At 51.6% G+C, this 19,019-nt stretch overlaps 1 protein-coding gene across 1 annotated transcript in view; it reads left to right on the top strand.

Annotated features, from left to right (window-relative positions):
- Positions 1-15,268, top strand: part of ADAM33 (ADAM metallopeptidase domain 33) — a gene marked incomplete at its 5' end in the record, with an annotated part of 31,516 nt that extends 16,248 nt beyond the window's left edge. The window contains 18 exons of the mRNA XM_080343621.1: positions 123-188; positions 301-372; positions 790-956; positions 1,068-1,152; positions 2,047-2,189; positions 4,567-4,744; positions 5,287-5,376; positions 5,857-6,052; positions 6,709-6,817; positions 7,601-7,805; positions 8,931-9,008; positions 9,866-9,974; positions 10,688-10,838; positions 11,435-11,525; positions 11,918-12,163; positions 13,061-13,224; positions 13,942-13,959; positions 15,194-15,268. Of these exons, the coding sequence (XP_080199747.1) occupies positions 123-188; positions 301-372; positions 790-956; positions 1,068-1,152; positions 2,047-2,189; positions 4,567-4,744; positions 5,287-5,376; positions 5,857-6,052; positions 6,709-6,817; positions 7,601-7,805; positions 8,931-9,008; positions 9,866-9,974; positions 10,688-10,838; positions 11,435-11,525; positions 11,918-12,163; positions 13,061-13,224; positions 13,942-13,959; positions 15,194-15,245 (2,220 nt within the window). The 3' untranslated portion in view covers positions 15,246-15,268. The remainder of the gene's footprint in view (positions 1-122; positions 189-300; positions 373-789; positions 957-1,067; positions 1,153-2,046; positions 2,190-4,566; positions 4,745-5,286; positions 5,377-5,856; positions 6,053-6,708; positions 6,818-7,600; positions 7,806-8,930; positions 9,009-9,865; positions 9,975-10,687; positions 10,839-11,434; positions 11,526-11,917; positions 12,164-13,060; positions 13,225-13,941; positions 13,960-15,193) is intronic.
- Between the last annotated feature and the right edge of the window lie 3,751 nt (positions 15,269-19,019).

Below are 19,019 nucleotides of genomic sequence, written 5' to 3'. Positions count from 1 at the left end.
GTTTCCCCTCTCAGCTGTTCTTCCTGAGCAGCTCCGTGGTTTCTGGGCAGCCTCAGATTCCCAGAGCCATGGACTGCTTAGTCCTTTGCTTCTCCAAACCTTGCTGTCTGTCTGTCATGCAGGCAAAGAGAGATGCCTGGAGAACCATGAAGTACATGGAGCTCTTCATTGTTGCCGATCACACACTGGTGAGTGCTGTGGGAAGCAGAAACTTGGTCCTTTGCCGAAAGCCAGGACTCCTCTGTGTCTCCCTCCCTGCTTTTCCTCCACTGACTCTTCCCCATCCCCATCTCTCTGCAGTACAGGAACCAGAACCTCAACCTGGGCCACACCAAGCAGCGCATCGTGGAGATTGCAAACTACGTGGACAAGGTAACTGCTGGTGAGAGGGACCTGCAGGTCCCTTGTGACCATCTCCATCATTCCCAGTGCCTGTGAAAGCACCTGAGCTCTGGGCCAGCCTGGTGGTGGCCCTCAGGGACTGTCCCCGTGCCACTAGGGCTAGGAATTAGATGGTGGTGGGGATCATGCTGGCATCTTTCAAACAAAGAGAGACTTGTTTAGGTGTTGTCAGCTGATGGATGGCATCGTGCCACCCTGACTGGTTCCTGTGCCCACACCTGTGCCTGTAGAGCTCATACTTGCCAATGGATTTGGGACAAGTGTGTCCCCGGGTCACCCAGCTGGAAGGAAAGCATGGAGACCTACCAGCTGCAACGCGGTGCCAGGGATGGAGGATGTACAGCGAATGCCACTCCTGTCCTCTCCATCCCTGTCCCCTCCCTGCAGTTTTACAGGTCACTGAATATCAAGGTGGCCCTGATCGGCCTGGAGGTGTGGACAGAGCGGGACCAGTGTGCCGTCACCAGCGATGCCAACGCCACGCTCTGGGCCTTCCTGCAGTGGAAGAAGGCCCTGAGGTCACGCAAGAAGCACGACAATGCCCAGCTGCTGACGTGAGCCGCCCTTTGCATATGGGGACATTAGGGCTAGAGGTCCCAGCTTGGACTGGGGTCTCCAAACCACCCCAGGGTGCTAATTGTCCCCTTGTTCTCCTTTCCGGACAGAGGGAAGACGTTCAGGGGGACAACCATCGGCATGGCCCCGCTGGAGGGGATGTGCAGTGCGGATAACTCCGGGGGTGTCAGCGTGGTAAGAGGGACACAGGGAGGTCCTAGGTGCTCCTCGCAGGCTGGGAGAACACAACACCATCCTGTCTTGCTGGGGTTCTTCATGGGATGGGAGGACCAGCCTTCTGGGGTTGATCCTGGGATACAGACTGAGAGGGAATAGTGATACTGGTAGCCCCTTACTTTTCTCATATCATAGAATCATGGAACAGTTTGGGTTGAAAGGACCTTCCAAGCTCATCCATTCCCACCCCTGCCATGAGCAGGGACATCTTCACCAGCTCAGGTTGCTCAGAGCCCCGTCCAGCCTGGCCTGGGATGTCTCCAGGGATGGTTCATCCACCACCTCTCTGGCCAACCTGGGCCAATGTTTTACCACCCTCATTGATGTTGGCCAAGTACCAAAGAGAGTAAGGGCTGATTTGAAGGTCTCCCACCCCATGTACACCCCCAGCTTGCAGCAGCATTGGGATCTCCTATGTTGCTTCTGCCCCTCATATTGAACAGCCCCTGCTTATTCCCTGCTTGGACTCTCCGGATTTGTAGGGCCACCTCCACGTCAGATCACTCTTATTCTCCTCCTGATGGGGAGATGGTGGCCCTGGTAACCTGTGGTCCCTGGGTAGTGTGCTGGTGTGGGGTACTGAGGTTTCTGGTTTTTGGGATGCACCTTCCAAGGGTCCAGCTTTTCAGCAGTTGGCTCCAGCAAAAGAGCTTCCCAGCAGTCCCATATTGGACTTTTAGGAGACCAAACCCCACTCTACCCCGAATCCTCCTCCATCCCTCCCACGGGATCCAGTTGCAATCCCAGGGATGTTGTGGTCCCTCCATCACCCCAGCCCCACTCCCTGCTGTGGGATCACCCCTCTCCATCGCTCCCAGCTGCTGTGCTGACACATCGCCCATCCCTACACAGGACCACTCGGAGCAGCCCATCGGAGCAGCTGCCACCATGGCCCACGAAATTGGCCACAATTTTGGCATGAGCCACGACAGCACTGGCTGCTGTGTGGAGGCCACCCCAGAACAAGGTGGTTGTGTCATGGCAGCGGCCACTGGGTAAGTGGTGATGGGGGTGGGATGGGATGGGATGGGATGTAGTGAGCTGAGTAGCAGGGAAGGGGTCCTAGCCTGCAAGTCTCCCATGGGTGCAGTGTCCCGTTGCATAGAATCACAGAATCATTTTGGTTGGAAAAGCTCCTCAGGATCATTGAGTCCAACCATAACCCACCCCTGTCCCTGCCCCATGTCCTGAGAGCCTCATGTCTGTCTGTCCAGCCCTCCAGGGATGGTGACTCCAGCACTGCCCTGGGCAGCCTGTTCCAATGCCCCACAGCCCTTTGGGGAAGAAATTGTTCCCACATCCAACCTCAACCTCCCCTGGTGCAACTTGAGGCCGTTTCCTCTGCTCCTGGCGCTTGTTCCTGGGGAGCAGAGCCCGACCCCCCCTGGCTCCAAGCTCCTTTCAGGCAGGTCAGAGATCAGAAGGTCTCCCCTCAGCCTCCTTATCATGTTATCTGCTAGACATGTTACAGGAATCCAAAATATTTTCCTGTGCTAACCCACACCTCAGCACAATGGAATTGTTCTTTATTGCAAGACCAGAGGAGCCAAGGGGTGCCCAGTCCCCAGCCATGCTGCGGGGGGGTGAGCTCACATCCCTCACCCCAACCCCACTAAATCTGTGTGCAGGATGCTCTGGAGAGGCCGTCATTGGCTTTTAAACCCTCTAACATCCCTCCAGGTTTTTTTTCCCTTTAATTCATCCCAGAGCCGTAAGAAATTCAGCTGGTTGGTGCCACTTTTCAAAGTTCCTTCTGTGGGGTTTTCCAGCTCCCGAAAACACAGTCATCCCAAATTTCACTGCACTGCAGAAAAGCGGCTGTTTATTCCCCTTATTTGAACCCATCAGCTCTTCCATTTAATAAATAACATCTAAACCCCATGCTGTGGTTTGGGGGTGTCCTCACGCTGTTTTTCCATGACCTCACAGGGTTAATCTCTGCCTAGGTGGATTGTGTTGGGCAAAATCACCAATTTTCCAGGATGAGACAGTTGTGCCCTTGTTTGTTTAGTTCTCCTGCTAATTAATTATCCTGCCTTCCTACTAATTAATTATCCTGCCCCCACCCACCAGTGCAAAGCAACAGCAGATGCTGTAGCTCTGCCCCTGCTCACCCCTCCCAGGCAAAGCTGACGTCTCCCATGACATTTCTTTCTTCTTTTACTTAATTACTTTTTCCCCACATGGGCAGAAAACACATTTTTGGCGATCTTCAGCCCGTCCCTCTTTGCACCTTCACGCACCAGCTTATAGATCTATTTATTTGCTCACCCTCCCATAATTTACGTGGACTTAGAGCTTTCCCTATAGCTCAAGAGATTTCCCCCAGACTTCAAAATTACTTTTAGAAAAAGCCCTCTGTGTCATCTCGGAAATTGAGATGTCCTCATATGCAATGAAAATCTGTTTTTTCAGCGATAGAAGGAAATGAAACCAGGTCTGAAGCGGAGAGCGCTGCACAGCTCGTACTCTCTGCTTCCTCCTTCTTTATGCATTGCACACCAAAAAAACCCCATGAACTTGTGCAAAATTACAGAAGAGCCGTGCTCAGAGCTCTTCTAGAAAATCACCGTTTCTCTCTGGCTCCTTAGGGGAAAGGCCAGTTGTGCTGTTAGAAAAATGATATAAAATGTAGAATGGTCTTTTTAATTATTTTTCTGCTACTCAGGCCTTGTGAATGATTTAATACAGGTTTTTTGTGTTTCTTTCCCATTTTTATTTTTTAGAGGATTTTTCTCCATCTCGGTCTCAGAGTTATTTATATAGCCCCACACGGGTATTTCCCGTCAGCGGCTCAGTGAGAGCAGGCACATCCTGAGCACACATCCTGGGCAGATAGTCACTGCAGATGTGCAGACCTGCCTTGTGGTCGGGACAGGGGGGGCTGCGGTGTCCCAGGTGCAGGGGACCGAGGCACAGAGGTGACACCTACGCCAGCATCGAGCTGGCAGAGCCTGCAGACATGGGTGAACTTTGGGGCTCATAGAATAATTTTGGTTGGAAGAGATCCTCAAGTTCATGGAGTCCAACCGTTCCCCCACCCCTGGCACTGCCCCATGTCCTGAGAACCTCATGTCCGTCTGTCCAACCCTCCAGGGATGGTGACTCCAGCACTGCCCTGGGCAGCCTGTTCCAATGCCCCACAGCCCTTTGGGGAAGAAATTGTTCCCCAGATCCAACCTCAACCTCCCCTGGCACAACTTGAGGCCATCTTATGTTAATGATCTTAATGTATGATGGTGTCTTCTGCTCTTGGAAGGCTTTGTGCCTGTTGTCCCATGTCCCTATTTCCCAGCTCTCACTGTGGTTTTCCACCTTCTCCATGTCCTGATCACCTCAATTCTCATCCCTCCCCATGTCTCCCCTGCACAGACACCCCTTCCCTCGCGTGTTCAGCTCCTGCAGCAAGAGGCAGCTGGAGAACTACTTCCAGAAGGGAGGTGGCATGTGTCTGTTCAACCTGCCCGACACCAAGGACCTGGTGGTGGGACGGAAATGCGGCAACGGCTTTCTGGAGGAAGGAGAAGACTGTGACTGCGGGGAGGTGGAGGTACGGTGCTGGGTGCTGCATCGCTTTCCTGCAGAGGCTTTTGCAGCTCAGCTCAGCTGGTGGGTGGCAGGATGTAGACCATGTAGAGAGGGGTATTTCCAAGGGAAAGATGTTTGCTGGTCACCACAGGGTCTTCATCCCAAAGGTTTTTCCTGGTCCCATCATCCTAAATCTATTTAGCCTGATCACAGAATGACAGAATAATTTGGGTTGAAGGGACCTCCCAAGCTCCCCCAGTGCCACCCCTGCCATGAGCAGGGACATCATCACCAGCTCAGGTTGCTCAGAGCCCCATCCAGCCTGGCCTGGGATGTCTCTAGGGATGGAACATCTACCACCTCTGGAAAGCATCCTGGCTTTCTTCTTGACATTGCCCCAGAGTGCTCAGATTTTCCTCATCCTCCTCCTGCCTCAGTTTCCCCATCACCAAAATGACAAAAGCAATGCTGCGACAGGCGGACAAGGGGCTGGAGGCAGCAAAGGGGAAGGGATAGACTCACTGGTCATGGTGGTGTCTTCTTCTTCTCCGTCTCCCCACCCAGGAATGCACCAACCCATGCTGCAATGCACACAACTGCACGCTGAAGGCAGGAGCCCAGTGTGCCCATGGTGATTGCTGCCAGAACTGCAAGGTAAGACCCCACTGTACCCCTATCATGCCCATGGGCTGAGCAGGGACATACATATCCCCAGCATTCCCTTAGGACTCATGTGCTTTATGTTCATATGGCCAAAGCCCCCCTGATGCCAGATGGTTACTGATAGACTTGTGTCTGCAGGGGAATCTCTACTGGCTGCTTTGTGGCTGGAGCCCATCTTTATATATCTATATATCTATATATCTATATATCTATATATCTATATATCTATATATCTATATATCTATATATCTATATTTCTATATATCTATATATCTATATATCTATATAGATATCTTTATCTATATAGATATCTTTATCTATGTGGATTTATACCTTGGCAGCCCCATGTAGTTCCACAGGGGACATTATAGATGGTTTATGGCCCCAAGCTGTACTGGGAGGCAGCGTCATTCCTGTCTTAGCCCCTTCACTGCCCCTTGGTCCTGATGCTTCTCTCTCCTCCTGTGGCAGCTCAAGGTGGCTGGGACGATCTGCAGGGAGGCGGCGGGATCCTGCGACCTCCCCGAATACTGCACGGGTGCTTCACCCTACTGCCCGGCCAACGTCTACCTGCTGGACGGCTCCTCCTGTGCCTACGGCGAGGCTTATTGCAACAACGGCATGTGCATGACCCACCACCAGCAATGTGTCCAGCTCTGGGGACCTGGTGAGTCCCACCAGCCCCAGCCCTGTCTCCTTGTCACCTGTTTCCAGAGCAGGAGCCACGTTGGGTCTCTGCATCCCCATGGTCCTTGATGGCCCCATCCAGGGTTGGCATTTGCATCCATGGGGCTGGCGTGGAGGTCTGGGGGTGCTTTGCACACACATCCATAGGTGCCTGCTTCTCTGCTCTGCACAGCCCATCTACCCTCTGCCTATGGACCCCACACTGCATAGAGCCTGTACATTAAATACAGCCTGTACATTACCTACAGCCCATACATTACCTACAGCCCATACATTACCTACAGCCCATACATTACAAACAGCCCATACATTACATGATTCTGCCCCTCTGCCCTGATCTGCTGAGACCCCCTGCAGTGCTGGTCCAGCTCTGGGTCCTCAGCACAAACACACATGGACCTGCTGGAAAGGGGCCAGAGGAGCCACAGGAATGACCCGAGGCTGGAACATGATGAGAACAATTAGACATGTTTTAGAGTCAGTTGGACAGGGTGCTGGACCATCTTATCTAGACCGGGCTATTGACAAGAAAGGTTGGACCAGATGATCCTCATGGTTCTTTCCAACACGGTATTCTGTGATTCTATGATTTTATGATTTCCCATCCCACACAGGACCTTTCCTCCCTCCCTGCAGGTGCCTGGCCAGCCCCAGACGCCTGTTTCCAGGACGTGAACATGGCTGGCAACACCTATGGCAACTGCGGCAAGGACAGCCAAGGGCGCTACGTGAAATGCGACAAGAGGTGGGTGCAGCGCTGGCACCCATGGGTGCCTCATCTCCTCCTCTTGCACCCACAGCCCTCTGCTGCCCACTCTCCTGGCATGACCGCTTGGGACAGCTCCATTTTGGACCTGAGGAAGCCACCAGGTTCTTCCTTGGCTTAGTCCCCATCAGTGCTGGGAGGCTGTCCCACCACGCACCACCTCCCAGCCCAGCCTGGAGGGAAAATCAGAGACAGCATCAGCAGGAGATGCTATTTAGGGAGAGTGTGCTCTCCCGTGTTCCCAGTTAAACTGGGGATGTTAGAGAGACCACCTTGTCTGTTCCCTCCAGCATTTCTCTGTGCTGTCCATGATTTATCTAAGGCCCTTTCTGACCAGGGGATGAGAGGAAATGGCCTCAAGTTGCACCAGGGGAGGTTTAGATTGGATATTAGGAGAAAATTCTTCTTGGAAAGGGCTGTTGGGCATTGGAACAGGCTGCCCAGGGCAGCGGTGGAGTCACCATCCCCAGAGCGGTTGAATAGATGTGGAGATGAGGTTCTCAGGGACATGGGGTATTGCTAGGGTTAGGTTATGTTTGGACTCAATGATCCTGAGGGTCTCTTCCAACTGAAATGATTCTATGATTCCATGATCCCATGATTCTATGATTCTATGACCCTGTTGGGCCTCTCCCATCACAACCTCCTGCGGCCATAAATTCAGAGGGAGGTGAGCCTGCGGGCAGGGGGTGAAGGGGCATGGAGGGTGAGGTGGCTGGACCCACCTCTCCTGCCCTCATCTTGGCTGTGTCCTGCTCCCAGGGATGCGATGTGTGGGAAGATCCAGTGCCAGAGCTCAGCTAAGAAGCCCCAGGGGACCAACACTGTCTCCATCGACACCACCATCCGTTTCAACGGGCGGGAGGTGACGTGCCGGGGAACCTACATGTACACAGCGAAGGATGATGAAGAAGACCTGTCTGACCCCGGGCTGGTGATGACTGGGACAAAATGTGGAGATGGGATGGTGAGTACATCTTCCTAGAGCTGCGGTCTCCTTCAGGAGCATTGGAACAGGCTGCCCAGGGCAGTGGTGGAGTCACCATCCCTGGAGGGGTTGGATAGACACGGAGATGAGGTTGTAAGGGACATGGAGTAGTGTCAGGGTTGGGTTAATGGCTGGACTTGATCTTGAGGGTCTTTTCCAACCAAAATGATTAGGTGTTTCTTTGATTCTATGATTCTTATCCCAGCACCAATGTGATCATTGACTCTTCTCTGTGTTACGGCTTGGCCGTGGGATGTGGTTTCCCACACACTTGTAGACATTGCCCTGGTGACATCTCAGCTAAGGCATTTCTAGACATCACCAGATACTTGTGTAGGCCACCAAATTTTTCTCTCTGTCCTCCACACTTTACTGATTTAATACATTGTGGAGCAAACCCAAAAAGAATCTCATGCCCCGGGACTTGATGGATGAGGCTTCCTCCTACGAATAAACTTTCCCAGGGGAAAGCCATGGTAGGAATCAAGATGACGAATGCAAACTGATGCTGGTAACTGAGCATTAGTCTCTTTTACATCCCCTGCATCTCTAAGTACTTTACAGAGGGTCAGTTCAGCTGAGAAAGGGCAGAAGCCTGGTAGACAACATGGTAGCAGGGATGCTTGCCAGACAGAGCTTGTGGTGGAGATAGGACCTCTCCTATTTGCCGATTTAATTGTGAAATTTTCATACTGGTTTGGGATGGAAGGCCAAAATGTTGACATTTTAATGAGAAAGGATGGCTTATTTTGCAATACTGTGTCTTTTTTTTTTTTTGGCTGGTGACTGCATTTTAGGGCCAGATAGGAAATGCCTTTTAGGGCCAAATGGGAAATGCCTTCTCCAGGAGCTGCCAGGTGGGTTGCCAGGGGAGGAGGGTGGCTGGTCTCTGCCGAGCTGTCCTGGATGTGGGGATGGCAGAGGTTTCCTGGGCTGTGCCGAAAACTGGAGTGAAATGCATCGACCTGCAACAATACGATTTAACCAACCTGCATTTCCAAAGGACAACATCCTTCCAGAGGACTCCCATCTGTGAAGCCAGAAGATCGCCATACCCCCTCTCTCGGGTCTTTCTCTGACCTCAGCTTCTTGGCTCTCTCCCAGGTTTGCAAAGATCGCCGGTGCCAGAATGCCTCCCTTTTTGAGCTGGAAAAGTGTGTTTCCCGGTGCAACGGCCATGGGGTGAGTTACTGCCTGAGACATACGGCAAACTCCTGAGATGAGAGCAGATTTTTAAGCATCTCCCACAGGGATGAGCCTTGCAGGGCAGTGGTCATCTGCTTTTCATAACTCTAACATGCATCAGCTATGGGTGAGACAGAGCTGAGGTCTTTGCTTACCCATGTCCAAGTTAGAGGAAGAAGATCGTTCGTGATGTAAGGACCATCTGCAAGATTTGGATTAGGGTCCAGTTTGAAATGGAGAAGTGTTTAGAGTTGAAGGCAGGTGGCTGTTCCTTCTGAGAGCAAAGCAAGAGTCAGAAACACAGCTGGGACTGCAAAAAGGCAGGGAAATGGTCCAGCAAATAAGAGCTGCTGTTGTCCAGAGCTTAAAGGCTACAAAGGTTTGACCTCTGCAAAATGCAGGACTTAGTCAGATAAAGCAAGAAGAAAATCACTGCTGGATTATGCAGAGAAATGTGATATGTGAAACACCCAAATTTACCCTTCCATTCTGCTCATTGTCATTAAGGCTCTTGGTTTGGGTTCTCCACCTCAGAACTGCTGTGGCTTAGTGGGAAAAACCCTCAGGGGAAGATTTTTAACAAACTTCTGGCCTAATGCAAAGTATTAAGGGCATCAAGCTTGTCTAGTTGAGCGGTGTGAAAACTGGGGATATCAGATACCAGTTCAAGGTTTCTGCAAAAAGCAGAGTAATGGAAGTGTCATTAAGAAAACACCTCTGTACATTGCAATCACACATTTGAGGGCCACACAGTCACAGACTCCTATCATTGGCCACCTGCTCTCGTCCCCACCATATGGACCATTGTTTCCATGTGTCCCTTGTGGTCTCCAACTGTCCTTCTCATCCTGCAGGTTTGCAACAGCAACAAGAACTGTCACTGTGATGCCGGCTGGGCTCCCCCCTACTGCGAGAAGCCAGGCTTGGGTGGCAGTGTGGACAGTGGCCCCGTGCAGCGCGACAGTGAGTCACGACTCCTGGTGCAGTGCCTTGTGACACTGCTGGGGCTGGAGTGATGACACCAGAGGGGTAGATGGGGCCATAAAGCTGCTGGCAGCTCTGCTCCCAGATGTGCTGGGTTGGGTGCGTTCAGGTTGACTCACAGCCTGTGCCCAGCTCTTGTTTCTTGGTGGCAACCTAGAGAGGAGAAGCTGAGAGTGAACCTTATTTATGCTGATAAATATCTCCAGGGTGGGTGTCAGAGGATGGACCAGACTCTGTTCAGTGGTGCCTAATGACAGGGTGAGGGGCAATGGGCACCGACAGAAACACAGGAGGTTCCATCTCAATATGAGGAGAAACTTCTTTGCTGGGAGGTGCCAGAGCCTGGCCCAGGCTGCCCAAAGAGGTTGTGGAGTCTCCTTCTCTGGAGACGTTCAAACCCACCTGGACATGATCCCATGCGATCTGCTCTGGTGACCCTGCGTGAGCAGTTGGGTTGGACTGGATGATCTCCAGAGGTCCCTTCAATCCCATCCAGTCTGTGATTCTGTGGCCACCGATTTTAATCAGAAGCCACCAGATGGTACCGCTCCCTTTTGGGAGGTGCGATCAGCACTGATATTTCCAGCCTGGGTGGCTGGGAATGAGGATACCGGACTGATGTTTGCATTGAGTGAAGCTGGAGGCTGCTGGGTCTCCCAGGCCCACGCTCACCTTTGTGCTTTCCCTGCCAGATCATGAAGCCATCTTCATATCCCTTCTGCTCATCTTCCTGCTCTTCCTCCCGGCCTTGATGATGTTCACTTACTTCTGGTACCGGCGGGAGAACTCGCTCCTGAATAAATGGATAAAGGAAATGAGGAGGAGGAGCCAGGAGACATATAGGTGGGTGTTATGTCCTAACCCCCTTCACTCTTGAAGACCCAGTGTGACCCTGAAACCTTTTCTGGCAGCATCCAGCCTGGTAGGAATGGTTGTGGGGGAGCTGATGGTGCACAGGTCCTGTTCCCAGCTGATAGGAGACCTGGTTGAGATGTGAAGCACTCTCTCCTGGGACAATCTGAGGAGGGCAGGAATGGTCTCTTGGACAGGACAACCCGAGAGAGTGATGATGAACCTGGCCTGGTACTGAGGAGATTCTCACCATGTGCTCCTCGCAGGATGCAAGAATCGGAAGGGCTCTGAAGTAGCACCGAATTTAGATATTCTCATTATTTCCCCTCTCAGTACAGACACACACGCACAAATGTCAAAGCCCCTGCAATAATTCGAGGAAAAAACACCACAACCAAACAACCTACTTCATTACCCTCATTATCTCAAGACAGACTTGTCATCCCTGTTCGCCCAGCACTGGGAGACTGTTAACGATCTGTTAATGGTGACAGGATTTCGCTGACGTGGGGAATTACGGGAAGCAGATGTTGCAAAAGTGGTTGCTTTATTTTGCCAACTGTGATTTACGTTTCGATCCCGGGCAGGAACAAAACCATCAGTCGGAAGTCAACCGGTGGCCATCCCAAAGCTGCTTTTACCTTGCGGAACATTTCCACCTCCAGCCACACTAATAAAGTAAGTAATAATTCACCTTCCAGGTTTGCTTTCCCTCTCTGAGACTTGATACTCGTGGGTGATCACATCTCCCTCTACCAACTGGACAAGCAACAGGTACAGGTCAGAATGGATGATGTCTTCTGTCTGGTGGAGATCTAGTATAGTTTCACCAGAGCTCCTGAGCCCAGCACCTTTCTCATCCCTGTGTGCTCATAGGGTTAGAGAGGAGCAAAACCTTTCAGCTTTTGGGCAGGATGGTGAAAGTGGTGGTCCCAGAAAATGGAATAAATACCCAATGGTCCTCCTGCAACTCCCTAGCACCCAGACCTTGAGGTGACATCTGCGTTTCAGCACCCAGGAAACCATGTCTAAGGATTTTCTCCATAATTCTCTTGTTCTTATCCCTGCAGGCACCACGGGCCACATTCCCCCCCAAACCCAGCGCTTACCAGCCCAGCTCCCAGCCTGTCAATGTTGTCCATCCTCTTCGCCCGGCTCCGCACACCATCCCTCCACGCCCAAGAGACCCCAAGCCTGCCAGGCCACCTCCACCAGCCAGCAGATCACCCATGGTCCCCACCAAAACAGCTGTCTCACAGGTCAAGTTGCCACCTCCAAAGAGACCTCTTCCCTGCAGCCCCGTGAGGACCCCACTGGTGAGCTTTGCTGGTTGGCTGTACTTTCCTTCCAGACTTAAAGAAATCCCCTGTTTTTTGGCTGCCTGTGGCTCTTTTGGGTTGCCAGCAGTGTGCCCAGGTGGCCAAGAAGGCCATCAGCATCCTGGTTGTACCAGCACTGGTGTGGCCAGCAGGCCCAGGGCAGTGACTGTCCCTGTGCTGGGCACTGGGGAGCCCAAACCTTGAATCCTGGGGCAGTTTTGGGCCCCTCATGCCAAGAAAGGGCTTGAGGTGCTGGAGTGAGTTGAGAGAAGGGAATGGAGCTGGTGAGGGGCTGGAGCACAAGTGTGATGGAGCGGCTGAGGGACCTGGGGGTTCAGCTGGAGAACAGGAGCTGAGGGGAGACCTTCTGATCTCTGAACTGCCTGAAAGGAGCTTGGAGCCAGGGAGGTCGGGCTCTGCTCCCCAGGAACAAGCGCCAGGAGCAGAGGAAACGGCCTCAAGTTGCGCCAGGGGAGGCTGAGGTTGGATCTGGGGACCAATTTCTTCCCCAAAGGGCTGTGGGGCATTGGAACAGGCTGCCCAGGGCAGTGCTGGAGTCACCATCCCTGGGGGGCTGGACAGACGGACATGAGGTTCTCAGGACATGGGGCAGTGGTGGACTTGGCAGTGCTGGGTGGACTGCTGGACTCGATGATCTTGAGGGTCTTTTCCAGTCAAAATGATTCTATGATTCTATGGGTTGGGCTGTCATTCCACCCTAAGAGATTAATCTGTTGCAATGGTGAGGAAAGCTCATTAGGTAATGAGAATATATTAAGGTAGTTTGGGTGGTGTTCCTACATGCTTTGAAGCATCTCAGTTCTGCAGCAGGGGATAGATGTTTGTAGAAGGTCACTGGATGTTTTCTAAGGATGTTTTCTCTCTCCATCCCAGGTCGTCCCAAAGCACCAGCCTCCCCGTCGCCCTCTGCCTGGAAGTCCTCTTCTGGCCAAAGAGCTGCCTCCTGCACATGGACAGACCCTGCTGGTCATGGTCCCTCCTACCAACTTCAAGGCGTCGGGTATAAGCGCCATGAGCCACCCTACAAGGCCATTAAAGTAAGTGGAGATAGGAGCTGAGCTACCTCCCACCACCGCTGGGGTCCTGCAGGTGGACGCAGTGGGGGGTCTTGTGGGTCACGTCTGGGTGGGACGTCCCAAATGTCACTGGTGTCCTCTGGTCTGGCCCTCGTGGTGTCTTCACCATGACCAGGGCTTCTCCTGCTCCTCCCCAATATGGTTGGTGTGTACAGGTCAGGCTGCTGAGGAGCAGGAGAAATGCTCTGGGCTCTGGGTTCTGCAGGTCTGTACCTGCTGCTGTAGCTACAGAGGCATTTGAAGCCCACCAGCTTTGAGGTAACTGGTCTGTAGGCTGTTGGGGATCTTGTATGGAGCATCTTGGGGCAGCAACAACAGATAGAAAGAAATTCAGATATCCCAGTGTACCCTATGTACACAAACAACCCTGTGCCCATGCTCCATCTTGCATGGTGCAGGAGAAAAGCCTCCTGACCACCAGCACAAGGCAGCTGTGGGTGTCTGGGGTCTGCAGGAGTGCCTCCACCTCATAGGAACCTACAGGGTTTGGCCAAAGTTAGCCAGTGGTGACCAAGTTTGGGCCTTTGGGTCTTATAGGGTCCTGATAGGTTAAGGGACATGAATGAATGCGTACGGCCCCCAGTCTCAAAGCACAGAGAGGGCTGCTGGTGAGATGCTGGGAGCAAGTGGAGTGAAGGGATGGACACTGATGCTCTGTTTCATCTTTCCTCCCTACAGACCGATGCCACCTCAAAGGTGAGTCACAGACACCACGCAGGACCATGGGGGGATGGTCTGTGCTGCTTGTGGCGGGTGGCCTTTGGTTAAGCACTGGGCTGGGACCCCTTCCCAGGGGCTCTTAGATGAGCAGGACATTGGCCCTCTTAGTACTCAGTAGCAGGGCTTGGGCAGCTGTGTCCAAGGGAATGGAGGACATGGACTTCCCAGTTTGGAACTGGGAGATTCAGTCTAACTCCTTTACAATATCGCTAATGCTTTCAGCTCTTGCTGTATTGCTAAATCCTCTGGAAATGGGTCAGTGGAACCTCATGGGACTGCACTTCCATATCCTCCTGTAGACCACGGAGAGAAGGCATCACTCTGGACTGAAGCTGACCCTCATGTCCAGACAGTCTGCTTTGCTAATTACTGCTTTGACCATCTTGGACCATTTTAGATTCTAATGCTTTTGTAGTTGTCACCACAAGGAGGCTGAATATGCCCCAAAATTTCTCAGTGTAACTCAATCACTATCGCTGGTCTCTTCTAGTAGATATGACAGGCCTTTCCGTGGTCCCAAAAGGGACATTTGGCACATCCCATCAGCCAAACTTGGCTCCCTCTCCAGTCAGTGTGGTTTTGTCCTTGCTCCAGGAGCAGTCCCTGGCCATCTTCTCTTGAAATGGTGTCCAGATCAGAAAGCGTTGACTGGCAGGGCCAGACTTGTACCAGGGAGCAGGACATGCTTGTGGTCCTGGTCTGGATTCATGACTTGAGACTGTCAATGTGCTAGGAGAGGGCCAGGGAACTGCTGTCTTTCCTGAATGGATGAGGTGGAAGATTTCATGGATTCCCAAGATGGACTATAGGGTCCATATCGGGTTGTCTGATTTGGTGATGTCTCTTGGTAGTGGACAAACCACCTCGGCTGTTTTTGGGAAGCCACAAGCAGTAACCCCTTGGGGGACATCACTCCTGTGGCCGGCGGGCTCCCAGTTGGTTACTGCCCGGTGCCATCACATGCTTTGGTGGACTCTGCATCCTATTGGCATTTTGAGGGTACACCAAAGGAAAACACCTCCAAGTGATACAATTTGGTGTTGTATTTTTGAGAGAGGACATGGGTGAGCATGACTGTCCCAGGTCCCCTCGGGTCTCAGGGACAGCAGCTGGTCTGTCTTCCCTGAGCTGTGGAAAGATGGTTGTGGTGGAAGTGAAGGATGCTTGGTCTTTGCACTCAAATAAGTTGTTTCCTTTCTTCTTGCTCTAGGCCAGTCCCAGCCATCAAAGTCCAATCAACCTCCTTCCCCTTGAAGAAGTGACAGACCAAGGACACTTAAGCCCATCCTTCCTGAGCTGGCTCTCCCGATTTGCACTGATGCTGGCGACAGGGGTCTTTTATTCCTCTCTTATTTGTCTTTTGATACCAGAGGACTATTTTTATAAGACAATATGTATTCAGCACAAAAACTGTAGTGGTGGGGGAGGAGAGGGGAAATCAGTACCATGACATAACCAAGGGTTTGGGTGGGCTGGTGGTGGGGATGCCACGATGGAGACTCCACCACCACTCCTGGCATCACTTCCTGGCCAATCTACCCCCCAGCTTTAATTTCCGATTGACATTGCACATGGGCTGGGATGGGATGACTTGGGGTCAAGGGAACATCCAACATTGATGAAAGTTGCTGATGACAGTGGCAGCGAAAGCTGTGTAATATCCTACTAGCTACCTCCACCTTCTCCTCCATGTCTGATGAGACCCCTCAACCCCCACCCATTGCCACCAGAGCTCAATGCTGGGCATTGTCTCCGGGGAGACATTTGTCATGAGAAAAACGTGGTTCCCAGTTTGGACTGTGCTTGGATGTTTCCATCAAGGATCCAAGTTCTCAGGCTCCTCCTGGCTGACTGCACAAGAAAAAACAGTGACAATCTTGGGGTTCTACCTGGAAGGAGAAGATGTCTGGGAAATGGTTTAATGTCTGGAGTACTGGTGGCAACTGGTTACCAGGGTGCTTTCAAGGGGCTCAGGAGCCCCCCATCAACGTTGCATGTTCCCCGCTCGTGGGACAAGCCCAGCAGTGGCTCTGTGAGCTGCTACCACTCTGCTGTCCAAAGGGGGAAGGAGCCACAAGCCGGGAACAAGAGCAGGAAGACCTCCTGCCTGAGTCATTGGCTTGCCCAACGGTCTTGGCCAAGCCATTGCATTTCTCTGTGCCTCAGTTCCCCCCGTCTGTAAAATGGGGGGGTAATACCTACCTCACAGGGGTGTTGTGAGGTTTAACAAACTGATATCTTGAAAGGGCTTTACAATCCTCGGATGAAAGGTGCTGTTGACCTGCACAGTACTATATGGTGCCACTTTCCTATGACTTGACATGCGGCTCTGTCAGGGTCTGAAATGCGAACAAAGGCTTTGTACAGTCCCTTGGCTCCTCTGGCTCTTTTATCGCTCAGAAGTTGCTTTAGACACCGAAAGCTCTGTGTCTCCCACCACACACCAGTGCAAACAGATATCCATGGAGCCCCTTCTGTTAGCCCTTAAACCTGGGATCATTTGGTCCAACATATCAACTACCCTGGGTAGACCCGATCTGACCTAGGGCAGATCTTTTTTTGAGCGATGTCCAACCAAATGTAAAGATTCTTTAGGATGTAGGCTCAGGGACCACCCTCAGGAAACTGTTCTGGTGTTTCATTACCCTCAATGTTAAAAAATGGGCTGCTAATCACAGGTTGTGGTTAAGGCCACCTTAACCTAAGCTGTCGTTCCACGGTCAGGCTTTGTTTCGTGGTCTTTAGTCATGCCCATGGGTCTCCCCTGAAGCATCTCTAGTACTTACATATTTTTCTTGGTCAGTGGGACATCCAGGCAGGATGTAGGATCCAGCGGCTTGTCTTAATCCGATGACAAGTCACTAAATCACAGAGTCATTTAGGTTGAAAGGGACCTCCAGAGGACAGGATAAATGAACTGCCCTCTAAACGTTTCCGAGGTCTCATTTTTTCCCAGTGATCTCCCAAGGACTTCTGGCATGGTCAGACTTGAGGAAGAGCCTATGAAGCTCCTGGAGAGGGGAAACTCTGCTCCCTGCCTGTGAATATCCTCCCTTCTATGGGCTGAACAGTTGAAGAGGGTTTGGAGAAGCCACTGCAATGATGAAGTGGTTGGAAAAACTTTTCTCAATGAGTTGGACCATTAGCTTAATGACAAAGTGAGGGATGATGGTGCCGCAGTCAAAAAAATCTCAACTTATATTGGGGGCCAGCAATTAAGTGATGATGTCAAGCTGACGCAATGTCCCTGGCCGTGGATTCTTGCCCATTAATGTCACCTACCTGGCCATCACACTTCCCTTTGTTTCCTTATATTGGCAGGGGGGAGAGATGGGGAGTTCACCCTCTACAGCCACCCAAACTTCACCGACAGTGCTGAGCCAGGACATGCACATTCGGGGGCTAATTTTGAGATATTCAGGCTAGAAAGGAATTAATAGAAACCCCCATTTTTGATCACAGGGATGCTGCAAAGATGTACTGGTCCAGGGCTCTGCTCAGCAACATAGTAAGTGCTCAAAGGTATTTTTACCCTTAACAAAGACCCTTTCTTTTGCCTGGGAAATGTCCTTGTGTGCACCAGTGGTTTTTTCTTGAGGCAGATTGGCTGTGCTGTGGTGCAGAATGACCCATTGCATCCCCAGGTAAGAGAAGCAGAGCTGGGAATGACCCTCCTAGTCCTCATGCCCAGAATAACCTCCACACTAGGTCTCCTCTGGGAGCAGTGATATAAGGAGGGGTTATCATTTAGGGATGGTGCACATTGGTCTGTTCGCTGGTTCTGTCTAACTTGAGGTGGCCATAGGGGGTGCAGACGGATGAAATACATCCTGATGCACGCACAAATATTAAGATGTAGCCTGTGGTCCATGGGCTGGGCAGAACTTGAGGCCTGGTTAGAGAAATTAATGAAACCAGAGAGGGCTTTTGGTTGTTCAGATGACACTAGATGGCAGCAGATAACCAGCAAATCCCCTGCTCAACCTTTCCTCTGAGTTGTTGCCGGGATTTCCAGGGACCAGATCCTCATGTGCAGCTTTTCTCCTTGTTCTTTCTCTCCTGTTCCATCATCTGCAAATCCATTAAAAGCGTGAGCTGGACATGAACGCTGCCAAGTTCCTCTGATGAGCTGTTGAGCTTGTGGAAAGCAGTGGAGCTTTCTCCTTTCTAAAGGGATCTGTTGCAAGCTTGGGTACCTTAGGAAAATGACTACAGCCTTTCACTGTACTGTGTCTTCAAGCATCAAAGGCACCTTCTTGGCCAACTGAGCCTTGCTCAGACAGCATGTGCTTGGTGAAGGAGAAAGGAGAAGACTTTCATGGTGGCTGTCCCATCTCAGTCATTTCACTGAAACTTGGGGACACTGAGACATCCATCTATCCATCCATCTGTTTTAGCCCACCTGCATTTTTTGGCATTGGTCTTGTTGCCTTTTGGGATTAAAGTGTCCACAAAATACCACACCTGCTGGGATGTTGGACCTCGCTGTTTCCCCTCCAGGTCAGGTAGGAGAGAACCTGGGACTGTGCTTGTGGAGATGTCCTGAAACAATCTGTGTCAATTGATGTCTTGAGCAAGGGTTGAGGCTGAGACGCTCAGGCTAATGCTTCGCTGCTGGTTTGAGTAGTCTCTTTGCATATTCATTTCTCATTTATCCAGCAGTACTTGTACTTACTATGTGGCAGAGCTTGTGAGATCAAAATGGAGACGACAAAAACCTCCTCTCTAGCTCAAGACTAAGCTCCTATATCAAATTCTATGGCTGTAGCTTGTATATGCAACCACGCTTTTAATTCCCAGTAATGTCTTGGGAGACAAGATGGGCCCATCTCCTTGGTCCAGTTAGTCTGAAATCCAATTTCAAACCGCAACAAGATCTAGATATTTCAGAAGACAGGTGGAGCAAAGCCCAGCTCCTTCCAGATTTTAACCTGACTGATGGAGCCTGGTGCCAGCCTTCTATCTGGGTATAATTGCCCTTATGTTCTTCAGCCTTTCAGCAATGGAGACCCCATGCTGCTCCAGGGAGCATCTTC

Source organism: Nesoenas mayeri (assembly GCF_963082525.1).
Source record: "Nesoenas mayeri genome assembly, chromosome: 4".
NCBI lineage: Eukaryota > Metazoa > Chordata > Aves > Columbiformes > Columbidae > Nesoenas > Nesoenas mayeri.
The sequence above is the reverse complement of the archived record's forward strand: the minus strand, read 5'-3'. Positions and strand labels throughout refer to the sequence as shown.